This window comes from Fringilla coelebs, assembly GCF_963513975.1.
Source record: "Fringilla coelebs genome assembly, chromosome: 7".
NCBI classification, from domain to species: domain Eukaryota; kingdom Metazoa; phylum Chordata; class Aves; order Passeriformes; family Fringillidae; genus Fringilla; species Fringilla coelebs.
Window position 1 is genome coordinate 34,845,028 of NC_140035.1, and position 26,869 is coordinate 34,871,896.

Consider the following 26,869-nt stretch of genomic DNA (forward strand, 5'->3'; position numbering starts at 1 on the left):
TCTAAAGTACATGTTAATTCAAAATTTTGTTCAAAATTTGAACTAGAATTTAATCTTTCTTCTTTTCCTAACTCTAGGATAAAAGTCTCCTGTGAATTTTTAGAAAAGGACATTGATAATAAAAAAATCAATGTGACCCCTCAAGTTGCATCCTCTCCAAAAAATGTCCTTTCTCTACGATAACTCCCCAGTGCCTCCCCAGTTCCCTGTGCCCGTGACACCAGGACATACAGACCTCACCTGCTACCATTAGATCAAGAAGCTGGACTTAACTGAAGCCAGGTCCAAAATCAGTGGGCCTCCCCATGAGATCCTTTTAACACCCATAGAATACCTCCAGCAAGGTAGCAGTGAGTCATCAGAGAACCAAAGGCACACTAACCAACTGCAGATGTAATTGCAGCCAACTGATCTGTGCATACACAAGAGATTCTCTACCTTTCCCGTATTCTGGTGCTTTCCCAAACAAAGGCAGACATTTTAAACACTTTTTCCCTAGTGTTAGCTATTCCAAGAAACCACAGCCCAATGTTCTTTTGCTGACCACAGAGGGGAGAACAAAGCGTTTCCCCCAGAGACTGAAAGGATTTGCCGGCAACCTTTCTCTCTAGCTTGGGCATGTGTTTTTCTGGAGGCCCAGGAAAGCCCAGCAACCCTCAAGGCCCAAGAACCTTTCCCTTTCAATCTTGTTCTTAAATGACCTTCCCCGCCTCAGCAAATCACCACCACTTTTTTCTTTTCTGAATTTCCAGGCACATCCTGACACGAAGCACGGCCGGCCGCCTCCTAAGCTCACCTCCCTCACTGCAGAGACTCAGGCACACAGAATAAAAGTGATGCCCTCCAGCATCTCCCTGCTTTTCTCCTGCACAAACTCTTTTGGCTGCACCAGGCACAAGACAATGAAAATGGTTCAGAGGATGGCACTGGTTCATTTGCCCCAGTTTCCTATACATTAGGGTGAAGAAAGAAGGAGGGGGAGGAACCCAACGACATTAAGAACAATGTTGGGAATAGATCTTTAAATCTGTCTCTCCAAAGCCTGCATATTCCCAGCCTTGATAGGTCTCACATTACACAAGATGACATTTCTCTCCATATTGTATTATAATTAATAGGCTACTGCAAGACTTTACCAGCTCCTACTTAATAGCATTGCAGTGCTGGGAAGCAGTCATCAGGTAATCTGGCCATGATCTACTGTATTCTTTCTAAACACAGGTTCTAGCTGCCAAGAATGTCACCATAAAAAGATTTCAATCAATACCTTTCAGCTCCTACTTTCAAATGCTCCAGGTCTAGGAAGAGAAGAAGAAAAAAAAATCCAGTACCCTCAAAACGAACAGCAAACTGGCATATGCATCAAGTGCACAGATTGGAGGGAGCAGATGGGAATTCATTCTGGCCTGATCTTGCTCTCTCTTTTATACTTTAGTAACTTTATCCTTTGGAAAAGGTCTCCCCAGGCGCATGGAGACCGTGTGTGCGGAGGGGGTTAAACCCATCCAGATCTTTCCATTCTCAAGCTGTGCTCTTGTTGCCAAACAACAACATTTCAATTGTGATTGGTACAAACAGTTGGGTTTCAATGGCAATCTGTCCTGTAGGTTTAAGCCCAGTTTTTACTGATGCAACTTGCCGGGTGGTTGCTGGCTTTGTTATTTACTGGGAGATAAAGAAAGGAAACAAAACAGATCGGTGGATTTGTTTTCTTGTCCAGTCTGTAGCTCAAGGATTCTCTCTGGAGTGTGCTTCTTCATTTGCTTTCCCTACAGGGAAATTATTAAATTAGGAAAAAAAATGAAATCTTTAGTCCAAATCAATACACAGCACCTACATCTCCACTTATCCCTTTCTGAAGAAGCAGGGAAGATCATATGTGACCTTTTGGTTTGCTGGGCTTCTGTGCTCACCAGGAGCAAAGCCTATCCAGCAAAACCTGCTAATACTTTCACCCCTAAATTCAGCAGAATTGATGATGTACAAACAAAAGGAAGTCAGTGGTTCAGCAAATTAGGAAGTAAGAAGTCAACAAGAGAAAAAACAGTCAAGGTTGGGATCCTGATGTAGCTGAAATACTTGGGGCAGTTCCATTAAATTCAATGGAGCCAAGAGGATAAATGCTGGCCAAGGATCTGGCTCCTAACGCTTTCCCAGCTGCAAGTCTTAGTTTAGGCTGTTGCCAAGAGGTTAACACTGTGATAGTAGAATGAGAAAGTATTTACATAATTATGTATCTATATATACCTATATTTAAAGAACACTTTTAGTGTTCTTTATCTACTAGTACTTTTGCCATTTTTAAATCCATAATTTTAACCCAAAAGTATTTCTGAAGAGCAGCAGAACCTCTTGAGTAAACTACAGACTCTCACCCACTCCTAGGCCACTTACTGCCCTAGAAGCAAGTTTAAATGTTATTTCTAAATGTTCTTTCTTAAAACTTAGGGTGCAACTAAAGAAATAAGGCTCCCAAGGGTCTCTAGGAAGCCAGTGAGACAACACATAGGCATGGAGTAACAGAATATCAACAGTTCTAAAAAAAGGTGCTTCATAAGTTAAGGAAAAATAAAAATACAAAGCCTCAAATTTACCACAGAAGGCCCTCAGACTTATGAAACTAAACTGCTATAATGTGGTACAGTGTTAAGACATATATTTCTTTTTTTTTTTTCTCCATTTATTTACATTCTAGAGGGGCAATACACACTGAACCCAGGAAAACAGCTCACCCTTGAAAGTAATTTTGAGAGGAATATTGACTTTGATTCATGCTCCTAACTCCCTACCAGTTTTGCTTTAAAAATAATTGTTCATTCTGCAGAACAAAGTTCCCCCCCTTTCCTCCAGCCACCGAAAGCTCACACCATATCTTCACATTAGAAAAAGGCTCTCCTCTGAAATGTTTCTACCTATTCCTCTGAAATTCCAAATGAGTGGCATCTTGTTGGGACTTGAAAGCACCTGGCACGGCTGAGCGACATCCCAAAAGAGGACACGGTGTACAAGTGACTGAGACAGACACAGACTGCCTTCCAATTCCTACAGCAAGCAAGGCGGGTCACTCCCCAAAAACTGATTGCCACAACAAACCCCTATCCATTCCCTTCCTTCTCTCCATTCTTAAGCTGGGCAGAGCAAATGAGGTTGGGTCCACAAAAAATAAGGTTAATAATAATAATTAAACAACGGCAACAACAACAACAGCAACAACAACAAAATAGGCGTCTCAATGTCTGAGGAAAAGTGGGATTGTAAGTGCAGTATTTCTTCATGTGCAGTTCTTGTACTTCATAGGAGTCCCCTTTGGATGAGAAGGCCTAGCGGAATGTGTGCTCCCCCCGGACTATGTGCGACGAGAACTCATAGCGGTCCTGGCTCCGGTAGCCACAGATGTTGCACTCCAGCGGGTCCCGGTAGCCGTGGCAGCCCATGTGGATGGTGTACATGACATGGTCCAGGAAGAGGACGCGACAGTGCTCGCACTTGAAAGCCCTAATCTGCTCCCCTTCTCCGTTGATCACCTTGTACATATCCTTTAAAGAGCCCTTAGAAGCTTTTGTGACATCCAAAGGCTTGGCCTCCTCCTTCACATAAGCCGGGTTTGGCTTGATCTTGGGGGTTAAGGCAGCGTTTCCTGGGTAGGACTGGCGGTCGTCGTGGCTGCTGTCTGAGTCAGTAGAATCCAGGCAGCTATTGCTGGGGGAGCCCTCTCTATCCTGGATTCGACTCTTTGGTCTGATGAGGGAGATGGGGCCATCCATGTTGTTCTCGTGGCTGTCGGCCGTTTCCCTGCTGATGGGCCTCTCTATCCTGCTGGGATGATAGACCTGAGCGTAAGCTGAGCTGATGACCGGGGCCACCTCTGCGATTGTGCTCGGTGTGTGCTGCATCAGGGGGTGAAGTGCCTCAGCTCCAAGGTAGGTGATTGCATTGGTGATGGCTTGGTCCATCATGTGAGACTGCATCAGCTCAGCCTCCTTGTCATAGCTTAGGTTCATATCAAAGGGGATATCTGGATAGCCAAATCTCATGAACTTTTCACCTAAGAGATAAAAGCAAATCCATGAGCAAAATCAACACCATCACGGCAATGTTTCACTGCAAAAAGACAGAAACCTCCTTACTTGGGGTGAAATTATTCCAGAGTCTAAATTTAACCACCTTCAATTTATTACTGATGTCCTAGAAAGTTCCTGTCCTGAGATGGGTAAAACTATAACCTCACCATAAGCTTTCTTCATTTTTTTTTAATTTATTCCAGGTGAAACATGTGGCTGCAGCAACTTCCAGAGCAATTCCAAATCTTCAACTGAGCCTGACCGTGCCCACACTTCAAATTAGGAAATACATGTTAACTGGATTGAAATACTGAGGCCACTGAAGTCTGTTCAGAGTATACCATTAGTTCTGGTAACCATTACTCTGGTTATCAGAGTTTACCACTGAAGTTCTGACAGAGTATGCCATTAGACATACTCTCCCCAAAATTCAAGGGACCATTTCACATGTAGCCCACAATCTGAGGTGCCTCCCACCTACCTAACAACAGGGCTGAACAGGAGAAACCCAAACAACAGGTACAGGGGGCTTGCTATGGTGGCACCTTTAGAGCTACAATATGTAAATCCTTTAACCAGCAGAAAAAAACCCCAAACATTAAATGAGAGCATTTGGCCAAGAATAAAGCCATTTATGGGAACAGTGGAGGCTGATCTTTGCAGTTTTCCTCCCTCAAAAAAAAAAAAAAAAAGATTCCATCTTTTTTGGACTGAGAAAAAAAAGACACACACACTGCTCCCTTCCCAGTGTCTAATTAAGTAAGAAAACAAATAGAGAAACCAGGTGTGTAGCTTTGTTTCACTTGGTAAAAGACAAAAGCACTGACACAGGATAAATTTATACCTAATTATGCTGAAGCTGGCTGGTTCATCACTGTGAATCCGAACTCACATCCTTGTAAGCTTTTAACATCAATGGCATGACAGATGTGCAAAACCAGAACCACATGCTGGTACATTATGGCAGTCACAGGGCACCATGTTACACATCACAGCTCTTCTTGCAGGTGAACAGATTGACCACTGCTTACACCAGGGCTCAGCTCAGCAGCACTGCTTTTTCAGTGATGGCTTTGGAGAGTCAGGACTGGCAAAGCTCATGGAGTAACTTCTTTTTAAACAGGAAACATTATATGTATATGATACAAGATGCACATGCTCCTATGTGTTCACACATACAATTAGCTGGTTGTTGACAGCTAACTTTTAAAGCTGATTTTATGAAGTCTGATAAATAATATCGGTTGGTTTTCATTGTCTTTGTTACTTCACTTCCTTGGTACATAAAACCAGACTTTTCTTCCAGTAGCATAAGTTAATATATTCAAGAAGTCACTACTTACAAGTGGTTTGGCTACTCAAGAATTAAATTACTCAAGAAGCTTCTTCTATCACCTTTTGCCAAAATTGCTTGGAACACAATGTGTATAAACCACTATAAGAAACAGAACTGTAATCCCAAATCTCTTCCAAATTGCATTAGTACATTTCAACACATCTATCACTCAGCATTTTATTTTTGACTATAATAATTCATTCCATTTAGCATGACTTATTCTAAAGTGATGCACAGAGAAGAACCATGATGTCCTTAGAGATGATGATGCATCACTTCTGCTGGGGAACTTAGCCCTGATTATCAAGGTAATTAAATGTAAGTCTAAAGTGAAGCACATGAATATTCCTCCTCTGTTCAGCAATACTGTTCACATGGCTGGACACCACACCACGCTTGTGTACCTATGATGTGTACTCAGTGATGGTCCTGGCAATCTGACACGACTTTTAGATGATTCTTGCCATCAAACATCCTCCTTTCAGTGCTTTCCTGTGGTCTGTGGCAGCCTGTGATGGCTGTGCTGCCACAGACAGGATGGACAGCTCTGCAGCTGGACATGGCTCCAGCCTCCCATGAAACAGTGCAGCCCCTTCCCAAGGGGGCCAAAGGGGGACTGGAGCACAGCTCTAGGAGGCAAGTGTGAATGGTGCCCACTGGTGCCTGTCACCTGCTCTGGCCTCCTGTGTTATTCTTGTGCTTGGATAAAGAAGTAGATCTGCTGAGGGTCTGATCCAGCTACCAAACACACTGTCAGTCCTTTGTAGGCTTTACAGATCAAGAAATATTACCCATCCTTTATGGGCTACTTGCATAAATGATGCAAACCTTATTTTGATTCCTTTCATCATCCATGTTTAGTTACTCCAGCACAGACAGCAAAGAAAGCTGTAAATTGCCAGTGACCTGAATTATTTATTCCTTTAATTATGAACCAGTTCCAAAGATGTCAGAGCCTGAGAAATGGAGTGTGACATAAAAAAGCAAAATAAATGATAACATGGGAAGGAGAGGGCGTAAAATGCAGAGCTCAGAAGTAACCAATAAACAGTCCAATAGACCAGTACAATGTGGTTTCCAAATTAAATTCCTCTTTAGCCCATTCTATACTTAAAAATCATCTAATCAGACCAATCTTTCTGAATTTTCATTTAAATTATGCTCAAAGTCTATTTATCCTTGCCCTACATTAGTGAAGTAGAAGAAAAAACTTTCTCCCCTCTGGCCATATGACATTCAAATAAGCCCCAAAACAGGTATTTGTAGCTAGATCAAAGCACACAGACACAGCTGTCCTGTGATACCTGTAGTTCATCTCATCAAGTATCTAAAGCAGCTGCAGTGCTGGACACTTGGGAGAAAGCTACAAGAAACCTTGGAGGAAGCTGTTCCAGCATTTCCCCCTGGGGAAGTTTCTCCCTGACCCCCATTAACCAGAAGCTGAGTGTAATTTGGCAGCTGGCTGATCTTCATCTGTTCTGAGACGCCCGTGTATTTTTAATTCTTACTCTAACAACCATGGTCTTATCGTAAGCCACATAAATGTCTCCCTTTGCATCCTGCCAGTTCTTAACCTCAGTGACATTCTGAGAGGAAGCTCCAAATTCCAACTGAAAATACATGAATCTGCTTCACATGACCAGCCTGAAGATGGCTGCTTTGAATTTAACTGGTGTCTGCCTCTCCCTCATTGAACAAGAAAAATGAAGTACTCACACTCCTGCACATCCCAAATTTTACTTTCTCTGGAGTGTGCCTCCACTATTTCAGCTGATTTGGTAAGACTAGACCCTCAAGAGCAGATATATAACCAAGTCTCTCATGCAGAAATGAATTCATTCTATTTGCTGTACACTGCTTCCTTTCCTCCTGAAAATTCAGCCATAGGAGAGACTGTGGTCCATAACCACAGTCCCTTGGAGATTGCTGATCAGAAACAGCAGTAAAGCACTGATAGATGTAGCATGCAAAGATTTTAGCTTATGCTTACATGACCTTCTCATAAACACCATTAAGTTGTTTTGGACAGGTGCCATGCTCGCAGAATGCACAGGAAAATTTCCTGCAAGCAACAGAACCATTACACATTCTTCCTGATAGAGCTGAACGATATTTAATTGGGGAGAAAAGGGGAAGAAAAGTGAGGTCATGGTGGAGGGGAGGATAAAAAAAAAGAGAAAGGCAGCCAAGTGAAGACTGCTGTTATTCAATCAAAACACTGTGATGCCACTAAAGATCAGAAAAATAAGATACGGTAAATATGAAAGGGGGCACTTTTTATCCTACATATTTACATTATATGTTACATCAATAGAAAAAAACTGATTAATCTAACAACAAAGCAGTGTAACCTGCTGAAGAGAATAATAATGTGGTATAGCACCTCTCAGGCAAGGATTTCCAATCAGTAAATTTACCTCTGAACACAAGAACAACATTTGGTCAATGGTGCATGAGTGGACAAGTAAAATCACCTTTGTGCTTTAAATATATAACAGTATAGGAAATAATGATGTCTCCCAGTGTTCCCCATGTGAGATGGATCATTGCTGGCCTGACCTGGGCTCAGCACTGATATTTGGGGATGGTCAGCTGACTGAGAGCAGCCAGGTCAGTGTGTCAGTCGCCCCAGGTGAGCTGCTACACACTGCTGGCCCCCTGCTATTCCAAACCATGCAGCTCACTTACAGGCACCTTCAGGGGTGATTTAACTAATCCATCTGAACCTCCATTTAGCTGAGGGGCAACAATTTTTCTAAATGGCTGTGCTAATTACTTACAGTCCTGTGATGCTCTCTGTAAGTGTCCTCAGAGTAGGCAGAATGAGACACCCTTAAGTTCTGTGTGACTGCCCTTCAGGGAGTGAGGGTGGAAAACGCCTATTACATGACTGCAGAGTCTGACACTTACCCCAAACAATTCTCTGTTCCAGCTTCCCTCCTAAGAAGTTTTGCATTGCTTCAGTAGCAGTAAAAAGAAGCTTTAAGTTACAGCTCAAACCAAGTAAAATTCTCCATACTGTCACCTGTTACAAGCTGAATAATTTTAATATGTCAAGATACAAACCAAAATATAAATTCTTGACATAGGATTCTAAATCTGGTAACCAAAAGCCACCCAATGCTGTTTCTTACTCATGCATTAATAAGTTTATTGTGTGCAGAGTGCTGCACTCAGAGCGAGAACTTCTTCCAACACAAGGGATGTGACTTACTTCCTCATTCCAGTATTATCAGACCAGTTGTTGCCAAGTGTCAGGAATTTAATACAAATTAGAAGTCTTGAGATATTTGTTGTTTGTTTTTTTAACACATATGGAGACAGATAATTATATGACAGTCAGCTTGTTTTTGTTTTTTCTGGAGCAAGGAGAGGGAAGATGGCAAGTCTAAATCTCAAAAGGGCTAGAGAGAAGTTTAAAAAAACCCAGAAACAAAACCGTGTGAAGTAGAAAGCTCAAGGTTTTCTCAGGCATTGTCATAACAGTGGACTTCACTTTTGAATTTTCTGGACTGGTAAAATGAATTCAATAATTATCACGATTTCTTGCTGTAATTTACCCACCTCCATTGCTGTATCAGAATCAAGGTGTGAGTGCTATTTCCCTCCTTGTTCTTCTGGCTGTTACAAATAGCACATAATTCATACCCATGCACTATAAAGAATAAAAGGCTCATTTCCAGCTTACCCACAAACTTCTGTGGGGTGGAGCTTTTACGCTTTCCCATGTTGCTTGTCAGCTTCTCTATAACAGCAGGTCTCTCAAAAGGCACCACAGAAATATTGTTGTCCATCACAGGCTCTTGTTCCTTACAATCTTCCAGAGCAGGTACTACATAAAAGCAAAAAAATTGTATCAGACAGGTCTGGTCTACACTTCACAGACAACACAAATAATTTGAGCCCTGCTGATTGTGCAACAAGTGCAGCACAGCAAAAAGCAAGGTGTGAGAACATGTTGGGCATCAAGACAGCAAGCACCTGTAAGCAGAGCCACATTCATAAAACATCTCTCCTTGGGAACATCTTATTTAGCAGGAACCCAAATTTAAGCATTTATAAAAGGGCTTGTTTTGTTCTGGACACTCAAGATCACCAGTGAGGAGAGGACACTTTTGAAAACTCACTCTGTAGGTGACATTTTGTATTGCTCTCTCTCTTCAATACAGTCACCAGTCAACAATGTAAATCTTTAGTTCTCATTCTTTGTGTATTCCCTTCACACATAGAGCATAATTACTCTCAGTATTATCTTCTTGCACTAATCTCAATGATTAAAAATCACACACGGCATTGATGAGTCGTGTTGGCTGGGCCTGGCTGTGTGTTCCCTAAGACAAAGGGTTCTCAAATGAAGGATCAGTTTGCTAGAGCATATTTCCTCTCTTCACACTGTAATGAGACTGTAAAATCAACACACACAGTACTGGAATTGCAAGATTAACATCGCATGGAAATTCCCTTCAGAATCAGACACAGAAACTACCCATTTTTTGATTAATATTTTATCCCCTCAAGCACAGATCTGTCTGCAAACAAAGGTTTTCTGCATCTCACTTCACAGCATCAGGGAGCAGGGATCAGCAGGGAGCATTCCTGTGCTAACTGCATCGGGGGAATGCTCATACACTGTATTTGAGACAAAACCAAAAAATCAATAACTTCTTCTGTCTTTACTCATTTCACTCCTGACATTTGTCAGTTTAGGGAATAAGGTGCTAAAGCTAAAATGTAGGAATTGCACAGGCTTCTAACCAGGGTAGTGAGCCACTCACACAGGGGTTTATGTCACTTGCTGATACAGCCATTCTTAAGCACCTACAAAATACTTTGATTTTGTTGAGCACTCTCTTCTAATCATCCTTTTATAATCAATGGTAGCAGACTGTGGATCAGGCCTGGAGAGTCCCAGTCATTTGCAATATCTACCAAGTGTGTAGCTCTGCTCTGCTGTTATGAGTTCAATACCAAGCCTAATTGTCCTGCATTTATCCTTAGAAGGCAGCAAGAAAAACCTGAGAGGGATCAGCCACTAGGCCACATGCTAATGGGGTGCTTAGAATGGATGGCAGAAAAACAGAAACTGGGGAATGTGGCACAGAGTTCCCGCAGTTTGCAAACTGAGAGGAACCCACTGCATTCTGTGTCTTAGATCAGGCTCCCAGCAAGGTGCTGGGTATTGCAGAGGTGGCAGAGAAGGCCTGGCACCCTCCTGTTCTGCCAGCCCTCCTCCTGTCTCTCACCATGACAGCCTTTTGTGTCACTGACACCTTCTCCCAGACAGTGCCATAAATGAACTGCACCAGCCCACTTTCCTCCCATGGAACTGCACTACCTTCAGGATCCTGGCATGGAATAATCACCCCCCTGTTCCTAAACACAGCTGTTTGCTAGCACATAATACACCAAAAATGGGGTGATAAAAGCCTTGTCTCTGCCTTCTTTCTAGTAAGGAAGAGCAAATACCAGGCAATTACAAAACAGAGTTATCTGCTCAGGTGAACTTCTCAATTCAGACATCCATAATAAGAAAACATGGCAATTTATTCATTTGATTCCATTTGTGCCTCTGCTGCTATGGAAAAGCTGAGTACTTTGAGGCTTAGAATCTACCATATGCTGTAAAATGATTTACTCTGCTGCTTTTTTATTTGTACAGGATGCTCCCCCTGAGCAACACAATGGTTTCTCATTTACAAGGCAGTCCTGCTGGCATCACTGAAAGGGAGGGGAAAAAAGCATAAATATGAAATGAATCTAATGTTGCAACAAAATGGGATGCAGTGTTCAAGTGACCTAATTAATGCCCAGTGCAGACTGGGAGGCCTGGAATACTTTAATAGCTAAGGGTAAAGTTTTAAGGTTAATTAAATATCGTGCTTGGTCAGGGGCTATCTGCACTACTCAAGTATTTACCAAGGAGATTTGGGCAAAAAGAAAAGATGCTGTCTGCTGATTTTCACTGGGAACTGGCCTCTCTGACTGTCCTTTTTGGCTTCCCCAGGCTCAGTGGATGCATGCACACAGGGTGTGAATCCTGGCATGTGAATGCCATGGGCTAGGTCCACCTGGGTGACACTTCAAGGATTTCCAGCCCTTGGTGCACAGGACACACGAGGCTGGTGGTGTGGTACTAGGAAGGTCCTCAATCCCTCCTGTGCATCCTGAACTCGTTCCTGATTATTTTAAAAGCCATCTGAATAAGCCCCAAATGTAGTGACATTTGTATGGTCTTATAACAATTAAGTAATAATTAAATAATTCTGCTGCTGGGCATATGTGTGTAAAATTTCCTACACATAATTTGAAACCTTTCTTCCATGAAAAATGAATAGTGCTAAAAAAGACATCTGCTCTTCTCTAAGTCAGGCAAAAATCCTGCTTGGACTCATTTTAAAACTAAAATCATCAACAATAAAAGCATTTTCTTTTCCAGCTTTCGTGCTGAAGGTACTTTTGCCCACGTCAGAACCCACGTCTATAATCCAGGGCACTTCTCTTTTGCAACAGAATCACTGAGTCACACTAATATTAGTGTTATGATGGAAATAAGTTACCAGAGTGTGTTTTGTTATGCAGATTTCCTGGGAGAAGGGAAAGAAGGAAATAATCTAGTTTCTGAAAGCATTTAAACAGCAGATAAAACTAGACCAAACAGATGAGATATCACATTTCAGATACCCGAAAAGTTAAATATCACATTGACAATTCTAGATACATGAATTTTCATTTCCATTTAAAAAACACACAAATAAAGGACATATAGCCCAGCCTGCTTTTTTTTTTTTTAAGGGAAAAACAAAATAAGAAAGAGGGAAACCAAACTGATCACACGTAACTACCAGTTCTCAACAATCAGCTGCTCTGTAGTAGAAGCTCGTGTACACATTTACTCAGCAGTAAATGCAATTCCTTTTTTGCTGTAGTACATCCTACTTCATTACCTTGAACAGCTGACAAGATATAACTAGCTCAGATACAGCAACTCATTTTATGCTGAGCATTTACAGTCTCAGCTCAGGAGGACTTTTTTATTTAAAAAATCCAACTTCCAGCCCAGGAAAAGCCCACGCTTGAGTATGTTTCTGTTCAGGGATGTTCTTCATCAGCTATCAGGGTGTGCTGCTGGATTGCCCATGGAAGAGTTCACTGCCTCTGACACTGTCAATAGTCAATTGTAATTAATACAAAGTATTGTTTCTGAGCTGAACTCTGAATTCATAAACTTGGATAGTCTTCAGAACAGTCTTTTTTTCCTGAAGACATTGTTTTTTCAATCATAATGAATATCTTTAACTTTTTACTTCTTAGTTTGTCAGAAACCACATGAACTATTAAAAGAGTTTATGCTGTACCAGTGAGGAAAGAATAGAGGAAAAAAAAGAGAAGCAAAAAAATTACCCGGTGTGTGTTTTGCTGATAAATATTTTGTGTGCAGACACCAGACACTGGGCTAAGTCTCAGCTGGTATAAATTAGTATTACTCCATCAACCTCAATTTCCTTTCTGAGGCTCACAATATTGCTATTTAAAAGAAGTGTGTGTGTGCAGAGAAATGACAGGAAATATTCCCATGGACCCTGGTGGGAAGTGTCCTGTGGGACCAGCATTTTAACGATGTTTTAAGCAACTATGTAAGAGGGAAAGACACAAGGCCATTGTGTGTTTTATGTGGAGCTGGCCTTTGAGCCTCACAGCCTAGGGCAAGGCTTCTTTCTCCTTCTCCTGAAAAGAGTACCCTTCTCCATTCCTGGAAGAATTTCTCTGGACTTTTGGCTTTGTGGCAGGGAGAAGAAGATATAACTGGGTGCAAATGTTAGCCAGCCTTCAACATTTCTCCCTGTTCTTTCCTGCAAAGGGCACGTTCTTGGCACGCAGGTACTGTCCCTTTTGTCACCCCCAACACACTGCAGACTGATTTCTCCTTCCAGAGCCAGCACTGCTTAGCTGAAAAATTTCAACAACAAAATCATGGGATCTCTCTTGCAGCATCTGTCCTGCTGAGCAGGGAACAGGAACACAAGGAAGGGCAGCTCGACAGGCAACTGGCACCCTGCAAGAGGATGAAGCAAGACCCAGAGATTTGTATATTCCTACCCACCCCCCAAAACTAGCCCTCCTTCCTCCTCTCTTGTTTCCCCTTGTGGCTTCAGTCAGGTGATCTAGCCATCTGCAAGACAGAGATAATTGAAAGCACCAAAGTAGATGCCTGTAGCATGCCTGTAAACTGATGGGCTTGAGCACAATGCTTGAAAAAAATCCAAACCCTCTAGGGGCTGCTTCCAGTTTTCTGGAACAATTAGTCTCTGCAGAAATAATTTGGATCAATGCTTAGGGTTGGCCAATGCTGGTGTTGTTAAATCAGGAGGAGCAGGATGCTGGCAGGGATCAGAAAATCCCCACGTCTCCCTGTTCTGTGCGCAATGGTGAAGCTGAGAGCAGGAGTCACACCAAAACACACTCCAATGCTTCAAAATGCCCAGCAAAAAACAAAACACCAAGTATCTGGGAAAAGAGTTAGGAAAGCTCACCCCAGTGGGATGCAAAATAAAAGTCTCCAAAACATACTCTTAGTCATCCTCAGGAATATCATTTCCAGTGTGACATGGGAGACAAGGAAATGAATACAGATTTTTCAGGGTTAGTATAAGACCTGACATTAAGCTGAGTAACTATTTTTGTACTCTTCCCTGGTGTCTTTACAGTCCCAGGAAAAAGGACTTTGCTGCAGCCCTCTACAGGCTGGTGCTCATGACCCTCATGCTGAGCTTCACTGGTGAGTGGTGCTGGGATGGGAGTTGGGATTTCTGACTGGCCCCAGCTGAATCTGGAGCTCCCTGTCACTGCCTGTCCTCGCTGTGACCTCTCTAAACAACTGAAATGAAGACACTGGATCAAACATCCCCTTAAACATTCACCAGGGGAGGCACAGACATATTTGCCCAGAGGAGAAAGAGGCACTGGTTGAATTCAAAGTGCTGCTTTCAGCTAATTTTGTTGAGAAAAGTGAAGTGGTTGTGTGAACACTTCTATTTTAAGCCCAAGCAAAGTCAGTCAGGCTGTAAATAAAAGAACTGTCCACATGGGATTTAACTGGTTTAACTTCAGGTGGTAGAAAAATCAATGCAAGGTCAATCACTGCAGCTTCTTTGGGCAGACAAGGTTAAGGACTAACCCCTCTTGTCACGGTATCAGGCAGCTTAGAAAAAGCTTTAGATTTCCTCAGAAATTTCAATTAATTTAATTTATTATTTTAATAAATAACTGTCTCATAAAACCAGACATTGAGCAGCATTTGGGAAGCTCCTCCACAACAGGATCTCAAACATCCTGCTGTCAGAGCTGTGGGCAGGCTCCTGTTATTCCCTAAGGAAAGGCTGACTGAAGGCATCCCTCCCTGGTTAACAGGCACAAGGAGTGGGTATTTTGTTGGGAATCAATCAGTGGTTCAACTCCTACCTAACTGACCAAGCTCACAACAGGTACCTCCAGAGCAAAGCCCTGAAATCTGCCTTTTCACTGACTTTTACCACAAAAAGCCACCTCAGGCACATAATCACTCATGTCAATATCTTTAAAACATCCATGACATTTTAAATGTTGACTTTAGTCTCCAGGGTGTCTACAAAGAGAGAAATTACTTAATAGAGCTGTATGAGTATTTTGGCAACGTGTACTAAAACTGTCTAATGTGCCTTTATAGGCTTAAATTGGTCATGGGAAAGTTCTATTTTAGAATTTTGGAGATTTCTGTCACCAAAATATAGCCTATAGTAGCAATGCTGAATAGATTTTATTTCAGCTTTCATTTTCAGGGTTTTAAAAATGATTTTACAGAAAGTATTTCCAGATTAAGCCCGATGTCTCCACTCAGTCATGATAAGCAAAATGGGACCAAAAAAAATTGAAGTGTTCTTTTTGCCTTTTCATTTACCCACAAGCTAACCTTTTTTAGTATTTGTAGGTATGTGGTAATTTTAAATTAAAATGGAAAACATTACATTTTTATATTTTCTGAATAGTAAAAAACGTTAAAGTCTTCAAGTATCAAATATCTAAAGGCAACTTTGAAAAGTTAAAAAGAGTTCAGTTTTAGAAGAGTTTGTGAGACACTAATTTTGAATAAAATTATAACTGTTTTTGGACAGCTACCATTTAGCATTTAGTGCTACAGATAAGCCTTCAACCCTGCAGTCTGAGACATTATGCTCATTATCCATACTAATAGCTCCAGAAATTTCTGAAAACAAATTCACAGAGTTTGACATTTCTTGCTTTCAACAATCTTTTTGGCAATCTTCAGCCCTTATGTATATTAACACATGCAGTGTTAGTTAACATATTAATACCAGCAAATGTAAATGCATACAAACAATTTTTTTTGTTACAATTACTTTTTACAACACTATTGAATTCCATTCTGCTCTAGAGATTTTTACATCCATCCCTCCCTTTTTTGGAGGCATAAGATAGTATTACAGAGGGTAAGAATAATGACTTCTGAGTACCTCTGCCATCCTTATCTCTTCTAATTATCACTCACTATCAGAAAGGAAGGGGAAGAGAATCATACACTTTATACATGGCTTTGACTCCCAGCATAAGAAGGACATGGAGCTGTTGGAGTGAGTCCAGAGGGAACCTTGGAAATGCTCCAAGGGCTGGAGCTCCTCTGCTCTGGAGCAAGGCTGGGAGACCTGGGGAAGAGAAGGCTCCAGGGAGACCTTAGAGCCCTTCTAGCACCTAAAGGGGCTCCAGGAAAGCTGGAGAAGGACTTGGGACAAGGGATGGAGGGACAAGGCAAAGGACAATGGCTTCCCACTGCTAGAGGGCAGGGATAGATGGGACATTGTGCACAAATTCCTCCCTATGAGGGTGGTGAGGCCCTGGCACAGGCTGCCCAGAGAAGCAGTGGCTGCCCCATTCCTGGGAGTGTCCAAGGCCAGATTGGATGGGGCTTGGAGCAACCTGGTGTATTGTAAGGTGTCCCTGTTCATGGCAGGGGGTTGGAACTGGAGGGTCTTTAAGGACTCTTCCAACCCAAACCATTTTATGATTCTATGACTTTTTGGGTCATTTTGAGCAGGTGACTTGGCTTTATTTTCATGTCTGCATATGTACACATACTAAAAAGTGAAATACTGACTTAAACAAAATAAGCACAAATAGGGCTTTTAAACTGGACAGAGTGAGGATTTCAGCCCATCTTTTTTTTTCTCCTCCTGCCTCTCTGAGTGTAAGCAACGTCTGAGACGGAAGCGATGCGAAGACGAAAGGAAGGAAGAAGAAGAGATGGAAAGAAACCCGCACGAGCCGCTCCAAGCCCCGGGGAGCTCTGGAGGCGGTTTGCACCCACCATGGTGACTCATGACCTGCCCAGCAGCCTCCAGACTGACATTCTGCAGGTAGTTGTGGCAGCGTTCCTTGTGCTCCTCCAGAGAACTGCGCTGCTTGTAGCTCCGGCCGCAGTAGTTGCACTTGTGAGGCTTGCCCACTGCGGAAAGAATGAGAGCATGGGGTCAGATCCACGGCAGCCATCACCCAAGCTCACGCCTCCGCCACAAACAACTCTTGGGATGGAAACACACCTAAGAAAGGTTACTCGAGCCCCAGGTCTTTCTCCCAGGCCCGTTTTCCCACCGCACGTGCCTCCTCCCACCCGCCAGGTGCTTTGCCCCGTCCGTTTTTCACACTGACGCCGTAGCAGCAGAAGGAAAAGGAGGCGGCCTCGGTGGCAAAGCAAATAAACAGATGCTGAGAGGGGGAAAATACCAACCAGCTGAATCACACCCCAGCACCAAGTCTCGTGGGAAAGAAACTTCTGAGGCCTTTGGCCCATGGCACAGCTGCTGTCACTAAAATGAGCTGCCCCAGTGGCCTAATTCTTCTCCCAACTGTGGGGAAACCTATTACGTGGCTCAGAGTTCTTTCACTGAGAGCACTTTGCCAAAATTACTCAGGGAGGGTTGGAAAATAAATTGAAAGTAACTTTGGTAACAGCACTGCTACGTGCCAGAACTGAACAACCACCAGTAATTCAGAGACCAGATAACATAAAAATATATAGCATAAATGTATGTATATAAAAATACAGAAGGCCATGTACAATGAAAATCAAGCCAGATGAATGCAAGACGTAACTCAAGTTTTTCATCTTTTTCATTTTGCTCAGCAGCATTAAGCGCAAACGGCAAATGCTTCTTAATACACGCAAAACCTGGCACCAAATTCTCATAAATTATATCCATTTCATAGTATGTCATTAAGAAACCACAAGAATGGCCTAGCCCAAGGCCAGAAAGCTAGCCAGAAGGTATTTTGCCAAGTGGTGCTAATAAAGGCTTTTAATATAATTTAAACTTGTAGAACATGAACATTTATCCTCTAATAACTAAAGAGCTATTAAGTCAGCGCTGCAAGTCTAGTAAAACACCATTGGCTGCAAACTTCAGATCTTGGCTGAGGGAAGGGGAAGGTCAAACTTCTTCCAGACTTTTGAAAATCTTAGGTAAGAATTTTAGTTTCTGGCCAAAGAAATTGAGAACATCCTCTGTTGGGTAATCTACATGTTTCTATTGGGTTTGTCCCAATATTGAAAGCTTTTCACAGTCATTTACCTAATGAAATCTGAGCTGTACTAATTGCAGCCAAACTGCATTGTCACCACTGGGATGGGGGAACGCGGGGAAGCTGTGGGGGGACAGGCACAGCAAGAACGAGCTGGGCAGATGGCTCAAACATGAAAAAAGGGATTGGATGAAAAGAACATGCTCACAGAAAGTTTTGGGTTTTCCCAGAAAGTTTGTATGCACATTTTAGTGGCACAACCAAGTTTTCCAGCAAGGGAAAAAACCCCCGCTTTTATTAAGTATCCAAACTGTGGATTTCTTTGTTTCGAGATAAGGCTTATCATCAAGAAAGAGTGTCTTAGACCAAAGAGTTGTTGTGGCCCTCATTTTAGTTTGCTCACTTGCTTACACTGTTGCCATAACTGATGCTGGTAATGGAATTCTCAGTGGAGGCCCAGCATGAGACTCATTATCATTCCCAGAATAATTGCCCTTGATGTGAACGATCTGGATCAAGCCCCAGCTCTTAAACATAAACCAGCCAGTTCATTCTGGAGGCACCTTTAGGAAAACACACCAGAGGTTCCCCAGGATGGAGAGGCTTCTATAATCACCATTACAATGCTTCATTGTGCATCTAGATGGCATCAATGCCTGTCAGTCTGACACCTCCATTACAAGCTAATGTGGTGTCTAATAAAAAAATCCAGTGCAATGGAAGGAATTATGTTAACTGAGCTGAAGCAGGGCTGAATTAGCCCACCCAGTCTGGCTACACTAAGCTATCAAGCAACTTAGATAAACTGTAAGACACAAGAAAAAGGGGTGATTGCTTGCAGCTATTTTAGGCAGCTACAATTAATTACATTATTATAATTTAACACAGAGAAATATTATGCTACAAGCCCATATTATAAAAAATTAATAATTAACAGTCAAAAAAGAGGTTTTATTAGACCTCTTCAAATGGTTGCTCCCTGCCCTGCAATCATTTCAGTAACTATTCAGATACAACGTGGCAGACCTTCTCCAATGAGATTTCGGATGGTCAGCTACCCAAATTCCATCAAATTTGAAGGTTAGTAGAGAGGATAAAAGTTAATGATAAAGACATGATTTCTACAGGCAATATGGGATTTGAGGAACGTAATTCCTCAAGGAAAGGAATAGGCCCTGTACACACTTTCTCTTCTCTGGGGGAAGGATAAGAGAATAAACAACATGTGGCAAATGTTGGTCATGTTGCTCAATACACAGCTGTGAAGAATGAAGTTTGTGAGCACCAGTTGAGTAGCATCAAACACAACTCCCTTGGGTTCATTTCCCAACTCTGTCCCCTCTGGCTCTAGAGATGCAATCACATCATAGCCCCAGAGGTGTAAAATATTACACTATAAAATGACTCAGAGATTTACACTATAAAATTACACAGAGTGACTGGGACTTGCGTTGAAGAGCAATTGATCAGGTGAGGCCACAATGGAATCAGTTCTGATAGCAGGAGTTTGTGTCACCAGAAATTCTCACAGCCCGTTTGCTAAAAGATTCAGAGAGCTGAGGCAGCAATTACAGTCAACATTTTAGAAATTGTATCATTGTGACAAATGTCAAGCCACGGAAAGAGCTGCAAGTATCCCCTTGTATTCTCAAAGAAGTTAATGACAAAAAAAAAAATGGAAGTGAATGTTGCCAGTGGGTGTACATTTCTATGTATTTCATATTACCTGATAGAAAGCTGCAAAAGCCTTTTAGAGAATTCAATTTCAGTGATAATCTCAACAGCATACTTTGTTCCACATAACAACCTGACATGAAACCACATGACTGACGAAAAATATTTCAGCCTTTGTCAAATACTTGAGTGTAGGTAAACAGCAATATTCAAAATTTGCCCCCAAAACGTGTAGCTCACACTCCTGGGCATAAGCAGTCTCTGACTAAAGGGCACTGACTTGAGGGGAAGGAGTCCAACAGCACTACATCTACCAAACTCCTCTCAAAACTAAAGACAGAGCTTCTACTACAGAGAAGAATGGCTCTTTCTACCTCAGAGCCATTTTCACTGTGAAACCACTCCCAAGTTTGCTTGATTTGAAGCTGCCTTCTCCAAGATCCACATGTTCACGGACACCACATTCAGCATCACACACAACCATCTCTTGCCAAACAAAGTCAGGCTGGAAATGCCTGGTTTGGGGTAATTATTCTGTTATCAGCTTTTCAGGATCAACAATCAGATAAAAAAATCACCATCACTTACTCTCACAAAAATGACGCGGCACAGTCAATGCAAGCAAGCCCAAAAAACTTGAGAAATCTTTGATCTGTTGTTGAACTGGGAAAGACCAGAACGCTGGGCAAAACCCAGTGGCCACACCTATGAAACAGCCAACTTGAAGAACATAAAAAACCCACTTCATATTTCTTACTGAAATGTCAGAATTTCCACACATTTAAGCTTAGATTTGGACAGATGACAACATGGCACAGAAAACCCACGGTGGAATCTCAGCCTCAAATGGAAAATATTATGACAGTCACAGTGAAAAAGACATTTAAATATGAAGTACAATTTTTACCCTGGAAACAGGTGAACCACTCATCGAAATTCACAGCAAAATGGATTTTGCTTGTGAAATTAAAATGCTCATGTGGAGGGAAGAGGGGAAAGAGGAGGAGGACATAAAAGCAAGGTGTTTTTGAGTTAGGAATACTTTGAGTCCTGTGGGTGAACTTTGATAGCTGGGAAGTCTGCGTGCAGTGACAACGAGATGGTGTAACTCTAAGGTCAATATTCAAGACAGAAAGCAGACTTGGGCCTAAGGAAACTTCTTTACAGTCATAAAAAAAGGTCAGTGAAAGAGAAAGAGCCCTCAAGGCATTCACAGAGCATTTTGCTCTCAAAAGAGATGGGAGTGAATAGCAGAATATAAAGTAAGTCAAAGGGAAACAACAAGGCATCCCAGGTACCACCTTGCCATAAGCATATAAAGCAAGAAAGGCTTATGGAATGGCTTCAGAGCTGCCATGCACTTTAGTGAGCTAAAACCCTGCCTCCCTTAAGAGCACTGACACACTCCCTTGTTTTGGGCAGCACACTGTCCTGCGCAGCACAGCAGAGCAGAATTCCTCCCTGTCCGTTGGCTCATGTCCATGGCCACAGCTCAAGCACTCACTCCTCGGGCAGGGCTGGGCATGGCTGCCCGTGTGACGTGGGCTGGCCCAGTCCAAGGAGCAGAGGCTTGCCCCAGATTTTCACTGCTTTTGCTCTATTGCCCTGGCCAGAGCGTGGAAGTGGAGCCAGCCAGGAGTTTTGCACTGCATGGCCATCTAACACAGCTACTTTTGGCTCAGACCAAGAGACCTCAGCAGTGCGCTGAGTGGGACTTCTGTAAAATTTGAACCACTGCTCAGCCCCTAGCTACCCAGAGCTGGAGAAAACATCAGTATTCTCCAACTGAAGCTTTCTGAAGCAGTGTTAAAGTTAAAATGTTCTTTTGAGCTGATACTTCACAGAATCACAGACTGAGCTAGGTTAGAAAAGACCTTTGAGATCATCATGTCTTACCTATGATCTAACACCACCTTATCAGCTAAACCATGGTACTGGGTGCCACATCCAGTCTTTTTTTAAACACCTCCAGGGACAGTGACTCCACCACCTCCCTGGGCAGACCATTCCACAACCCTAATCACTCTTTCTGTGAAGAATTTTTTCCTAATGTCCAGTGTGAACTTCCCCTGGTGCAGATTAAGGCTGTATCCTCTTGTGCTATTGCCTGAGAGAAGAGACCGATCCCCATCTGGCCCCAACCACCTTTCAGGGAGTTCTAGAGAGCAATTAGGTCTCCCCTAAGCCTCCTTTTATCCAGGCTAAACAACCCCAGCTCCTTCACCCGCTACTCCCAGGTTTTGTGTTCCAGATCCTTCACTTGTTGCCCTTTCCTGGATGCATTTGAGCATCTCAACATATCAGTGAGTCCCCCATCACAATCATAGCCTCTATTCATTCACTAATTGTTTTCTTCCCTAAAACTGGACGGTGCCTAAGTGAAGGGAACTGTTCTTCAGTCACCCAGTGCCTACAGAGCAGGCCCTCTGCCTTGAATGGGACTTATCAGAGCACAATCAGCTTTAACACAGAGGTAGGAAATGTGATTTAAGGCGCTGGGCTGGGACTAGGGAGCATACGGTTCAACTCTTGGTTACACTACAAATTTGTGACTGCAGGCAAGTTATTCTGATTTCCTGGGCTTCAATTATTCATATGTATGATTAAGGTAATAATTCCCTTCTTCACAGCATGTAAATGAACTCATGCACTTTGCCAGATGCACAGAGGCTAATTTTGTGGAGCACTCACAAGCAGGGAGACACAGAAAAATAGCACCGCTACCTCTACTGAGGAATTAAGGACTTAATAATACACTATGATTATATTAGATATGGGAGTGAACATTAAAGAGCGGGAGGAGATACTTAGGATGGCACAGAACAGAGGAACAATAAGAAAATCAAATCAGAAATAAAACAACATGTGGCACTGTGAGGCCATGTGCTGCACGGAGTCCTTTCAGACTGGGAAGCTGAGCGCAGGGGGATGTCAAATGCCCCGAGTTTGATGACATTTACCCCACATGGGACAAAGAAGAGAGGGTGCAGTAGTTGCAGGAAGGTGGCAATAACAGCTGCTGTTGTCCTTGTCTCCTCCAGCTCCCCATAGCAAGGATGCAGCTCTAAGAGCCGGAGAGGGCCGAGGCAGAGCTGAGGCTGCAGCAGGAGGGCTGAGGCTCTGGAGATGCAACACAGTGGCTGTGCCTCGCTACTGTAATTAAACACTGCACCTCGGCTTGTCTAGAGCTGCCTGGCTCAAAGTCTCACACACAAAAATATTTACATGAATAACAGACCCCTGAACGAACTAATCACAAAAGAAATTAGAGTGAGACCTAAGCCCATGCTGGCTCTGAGCAGCACGTCGCTTTGCAAAGGGAACTGCCTCCCACTCTGAAGCTGCATCTCACTGCTGTGCTTAATGACTGTAAATGTGTTAATTGAAATTCACGGGGACTCTTTGATGCGTTGCCTTTTTTTCTTTTTTTTTTTTAATGCCTGTGAGATTAAACACACAATACTCATATATACTGGACTTCAGAAATAAGGTCAAGTCCCACAGCCAGCCCAAGATTGTCCAAGACAACCTGCAGGCAGAAGTCACAACGTGTAAACATCTGAAATAAAGGCTAGAGCACAAAAACACACAGACTGGTGTCAAGTGCATCCTCTCCTGAGAGCCCAGCCTGTGACATCTTAAAGCAATCTAATTTTCAGAAAGAACAAAATCTCTAGTCACATTATGAAAACTTCACATTAATTTTTTAATCTTCCCAGTCCAAGAACAGGCAGCAATACCTTGGGTATGTTTCAAGGGATGTGGATACGTTTCTGTACCTCACTGAATTCTGATGTCTCCATTTCACAAGGACCTTTTAGATTAACATATTTTGGGCCAAGTTTTAGGGTTCATGAGGCCATGAACCCTAATAATAATAGGGTCCATGAACCTTAATAATGATCCACGTAATAAAGGTCTGGGTCACCAGATCATGTGGTACAGAAGTCACACAAATAGATTTGCTCTTAATAAGGTTTCTGGGCACCTCAGTAGGTTCAAAACTCAAAATGTAGCAGTACAACAGAAGCCTACATACAGGTCTTGACTTGGAGCTGGCAACAGAGCACTTGACTGACTTCATGACCTCGTGGCCCAATGCCTCTCAGTCAGCATTATTATCAATTGCAACTGATATATACGTGGCTCTTCAACAGCCACAACATTTTGTGAGGTTCTCAGCAAGTGAAAAGCAGCTTGTCCCAGCTTTTTGCACAGTGGCAGTCAATAATAAGTGATTTTTTGTTGACAGCTACCATGTCCTATTACAGCTGGCAGTGAAACCCAGCTGGATCCTCGTGAGACATCAGCACCCAGTGAAACAACAGCAAAACATCACACCTCCAACTCTGGGGTTCTCTAGACATACCTGCCTCTCCTAAAAACACCTCCAGGGCACAAACCAGCATCTTGACACCTGCATCCACCTGCCAGTTGTTTACAACACTGTCAAATAAGCAGCAAGCAGTGAGTACTGTACCAGTGTTCACTTCTCCCTCAATATGCCACAACAAGCAGTGCTGAACACCAGATTATACATAAGCCCTAAGGACTTCATCCAAGAAGTAAATGCACTAGTCAAGAGAAACTTTTCCTATCCATACCTTGTCTTTAGGAACCACAAAGCCAGAATCTACAGTAAATCTGTAAATATCAGTGCTCAGGTACAGCCTTTAAGGGGTTGGGTCCTTATCTCTATCTTAAGGAGGTTCTGCCCACAGCCTGTTATTACTTTAATAGATGTTTCAATTTATTTTGCAGCAATTAGTGGCTGTGTTATATGATTCATTAGATTGTATTTATTTATTAACTAATCTGCAGAATTTTACAGATAAAACAATGTTTCAATCTGCCACCAGGGTTATAAATAAATAGGTGCCCTTTTTGTGCCAGAAGTTTAACAAATAAACAAACAAACAAACTCCTGTTTCATTGGCACAGTCACAGAATTACTGAAATCTTCCAAATTGTCCAATTATTCACACGGCTCTGTGCAGCACCCATTCAAACCAAGAAAAAGCAAGATTCTTACACCCCATTTTTTGTCTTTGCAGCACAGAAGATGCAGCACATTTTTTTCCTGCAGCACCTGTTCATTTTGCATGTTTGTATGTTGTATCTGTGTATGTGCAAAAAACAAAGGAAAATGTACTTGTCTATGTGAAAACATGCAAATAAATTACGCATCAAATCAAGGAAAACACAGATAGGGATAATAATGCTGCATTTAGCTTTGAAAGAGATGAAATTCATGGGTGCTCTAATTCTATGTCTCAAGAAACACACATTACACTACACAGAAGCTCTCCTCATGTATTTCTCATGGTTTAACTGTTTCCTTCATTCACATCTGGCAAAAGGAACCTGACACTCAATTTTTCATTTATGTTATTGCCAATGAAGCATTCTGATTTCCCTCCCCACTTATATTTGAAAGTTGCAAGTGCAAATATTCTGCAGTTAGTTCTGTGAGGCCACTGACCTGGAGGCAGTGTCCAAGTCCCACACCAACATGTCCCAGAAGGTCCAGAGCCCCAGCACTGATGGGGTTGCTAGGAATTCAACATGGATTCTGACATGATTAAATAATATTAGAAAAGGACTCTGTTTAGATTGCACTCTGGTGCTGAGATGAACTAACACAAACCAGGAAGTGCACAAAATAACTCGTGTTTTATCACCTGGTTGGCTTCAAAGTAACTTACAAGCAGCCAGGTTTATCATCATTAACTTTTAAAAGGGGTAGAGGCCTCCCAAGGAATATAAGAGGTGACTTTGGAAAGTCCAACCTGCAGTGTCTCCATGCTATCTGGATGTGGGTGGGAACAGGCTGAAGAAAGAGGTTAAACCTTAACTCTGTGACTTTCCACTCCACTTCAGACCTTTAACATTATATAAAGTTGACTTGATAAGTGGAGTGTTAATTGGTTCACGAAGAAAACCTTGCAAAATGCACTTGGTGGCTTCTCTTCATTTTAACCCTGCCCCAGAAACAGAGAGAGCAGGTAAAATAAAAACAAGTCTAGGTTGGCCTGCTGTTCCCTCTCTGCTCTGTCCTGTGTGCTCCCTGTCAGTGGCACAGCTCAGCAGGAATGTCAGGAGGTGCCTGGAGATCCACACGTCATCCATTACAAGCGCAGCTCCACTGCAGGTGGGGAGGAACAGCTCCCAGGGGCAGCACAGGGTGTGGGCACCTCGGTGCAGATCAGGAATGCTGCTGGACAAACACTCCCTTCACAGCAGCTTTTGTTTGGGGGTTTTTGTTTCCTCTTTGGGTAAAACAAATGTAGATGTTGGGCCAGATTTCTCTATGGAAGCCAATTCATATCAGCTGTGTACGGTTTGCATTTATTTCAAGTGCAGCCCCTTTGCATATCCTGCAGAAGCCCCTGAGCATTACAAAGCCAACAGAATCTAAGAATTATTTGGAGCAGGCAGTGCCAGAGTGCTAACAGGGATCCTATACTATATAAACAACAGGAGATAGAGAGACACCACATATAGATTTCACTATAACAATAGATAAGTTTTCTCCTGCATAAAATCACTGAGCAATCCCTTTGACTCGTTTCTTCTCATCCCGTGGCAATGATTTCCCCTGTTCCACCTACAAGCTCCTGTGTGAGAAAAAGCATCTTTTAGCACCTGGCACCTTTCAGTTTTATGTCTTGTATTAACAGGTAGGAAGAACACACTCCCTTCCTGTAAGTTTTCCCTTTTCTTGTCAGTGTCAGAAACAAAGTTTTGGAAACAGACAATTAAGACCAAGCTGTCATGAAGATAACAGCAACTTGGGAAGAGTAATACTGACAGCTCCTCTTCGTTTCCTAACCACTGATGTTGGGAGTTTTCACTTATTTTGATCAAGGCCAACATTGAAGGAAATCTTGTTTCCAAAAGCAGGTCAGGCTGTGAAACTAATGGGCTCCTTTGGGACATGAAAATTGTTATTCACACTTTTCTAACTGCCCAGGAATCAGTGTGGCCCATGCCTTCGTGTCACTCCCTCATCAAGATCTGCTGCTCAGGCATGCAGCTCTGCCATGTCTTGCACCAGTGTCAAATGAGGTCAAACAGCAGGAGAGCTGACTGTCTCCTTCCACCTGTGCAGCCTTCCCATCCATCCCTGCCTTGCTCTCTGCCTCACAACATGTGTGTTCATCACCAACAATGCAGAGCAGCTGGAAATAAAGGTGGGACTTTTCTCACCTACACCAGCGGTCCTTACTGC

The 26,869-nt window shown here is 42.6% G+C and overlaps 1 protein-coding gene across 1 annotated transcript in view; it reads right to left on the reverse strand.

Annotated features, from left to right (window-relative positions):
* Positions 1-2,626: 2,626 nt before the first annotated feature.
* IKZF2 (IKAROS family zinc finger 2) overlaps positions 2,627-26,869 on the reverse strand; it is a 105,935-nt gene continuing 81,692 nt past the window's right edge. Inside the window, exons 5-7 of the mRNA XM_084209008.1 lie at positions 16,754-16,891; positions 9,086-9,229; positions 2,627-4,045 (exon numbers count right to left, since the gene is read on the reverse strand). Of these exons, the coding sequence (XP_084065134.1) occupies positions 3,321-4,045; positions 9,086-9,229; positions 16,754-16,891 (1,007 nt within the window). The 3' untranslated portion in view covers positions 2,627-3,320. The remainder of the gene's footprint in view (positions 4,046-9,085; positions 9,230-16,753; positions 16,892-26,869) is intronic.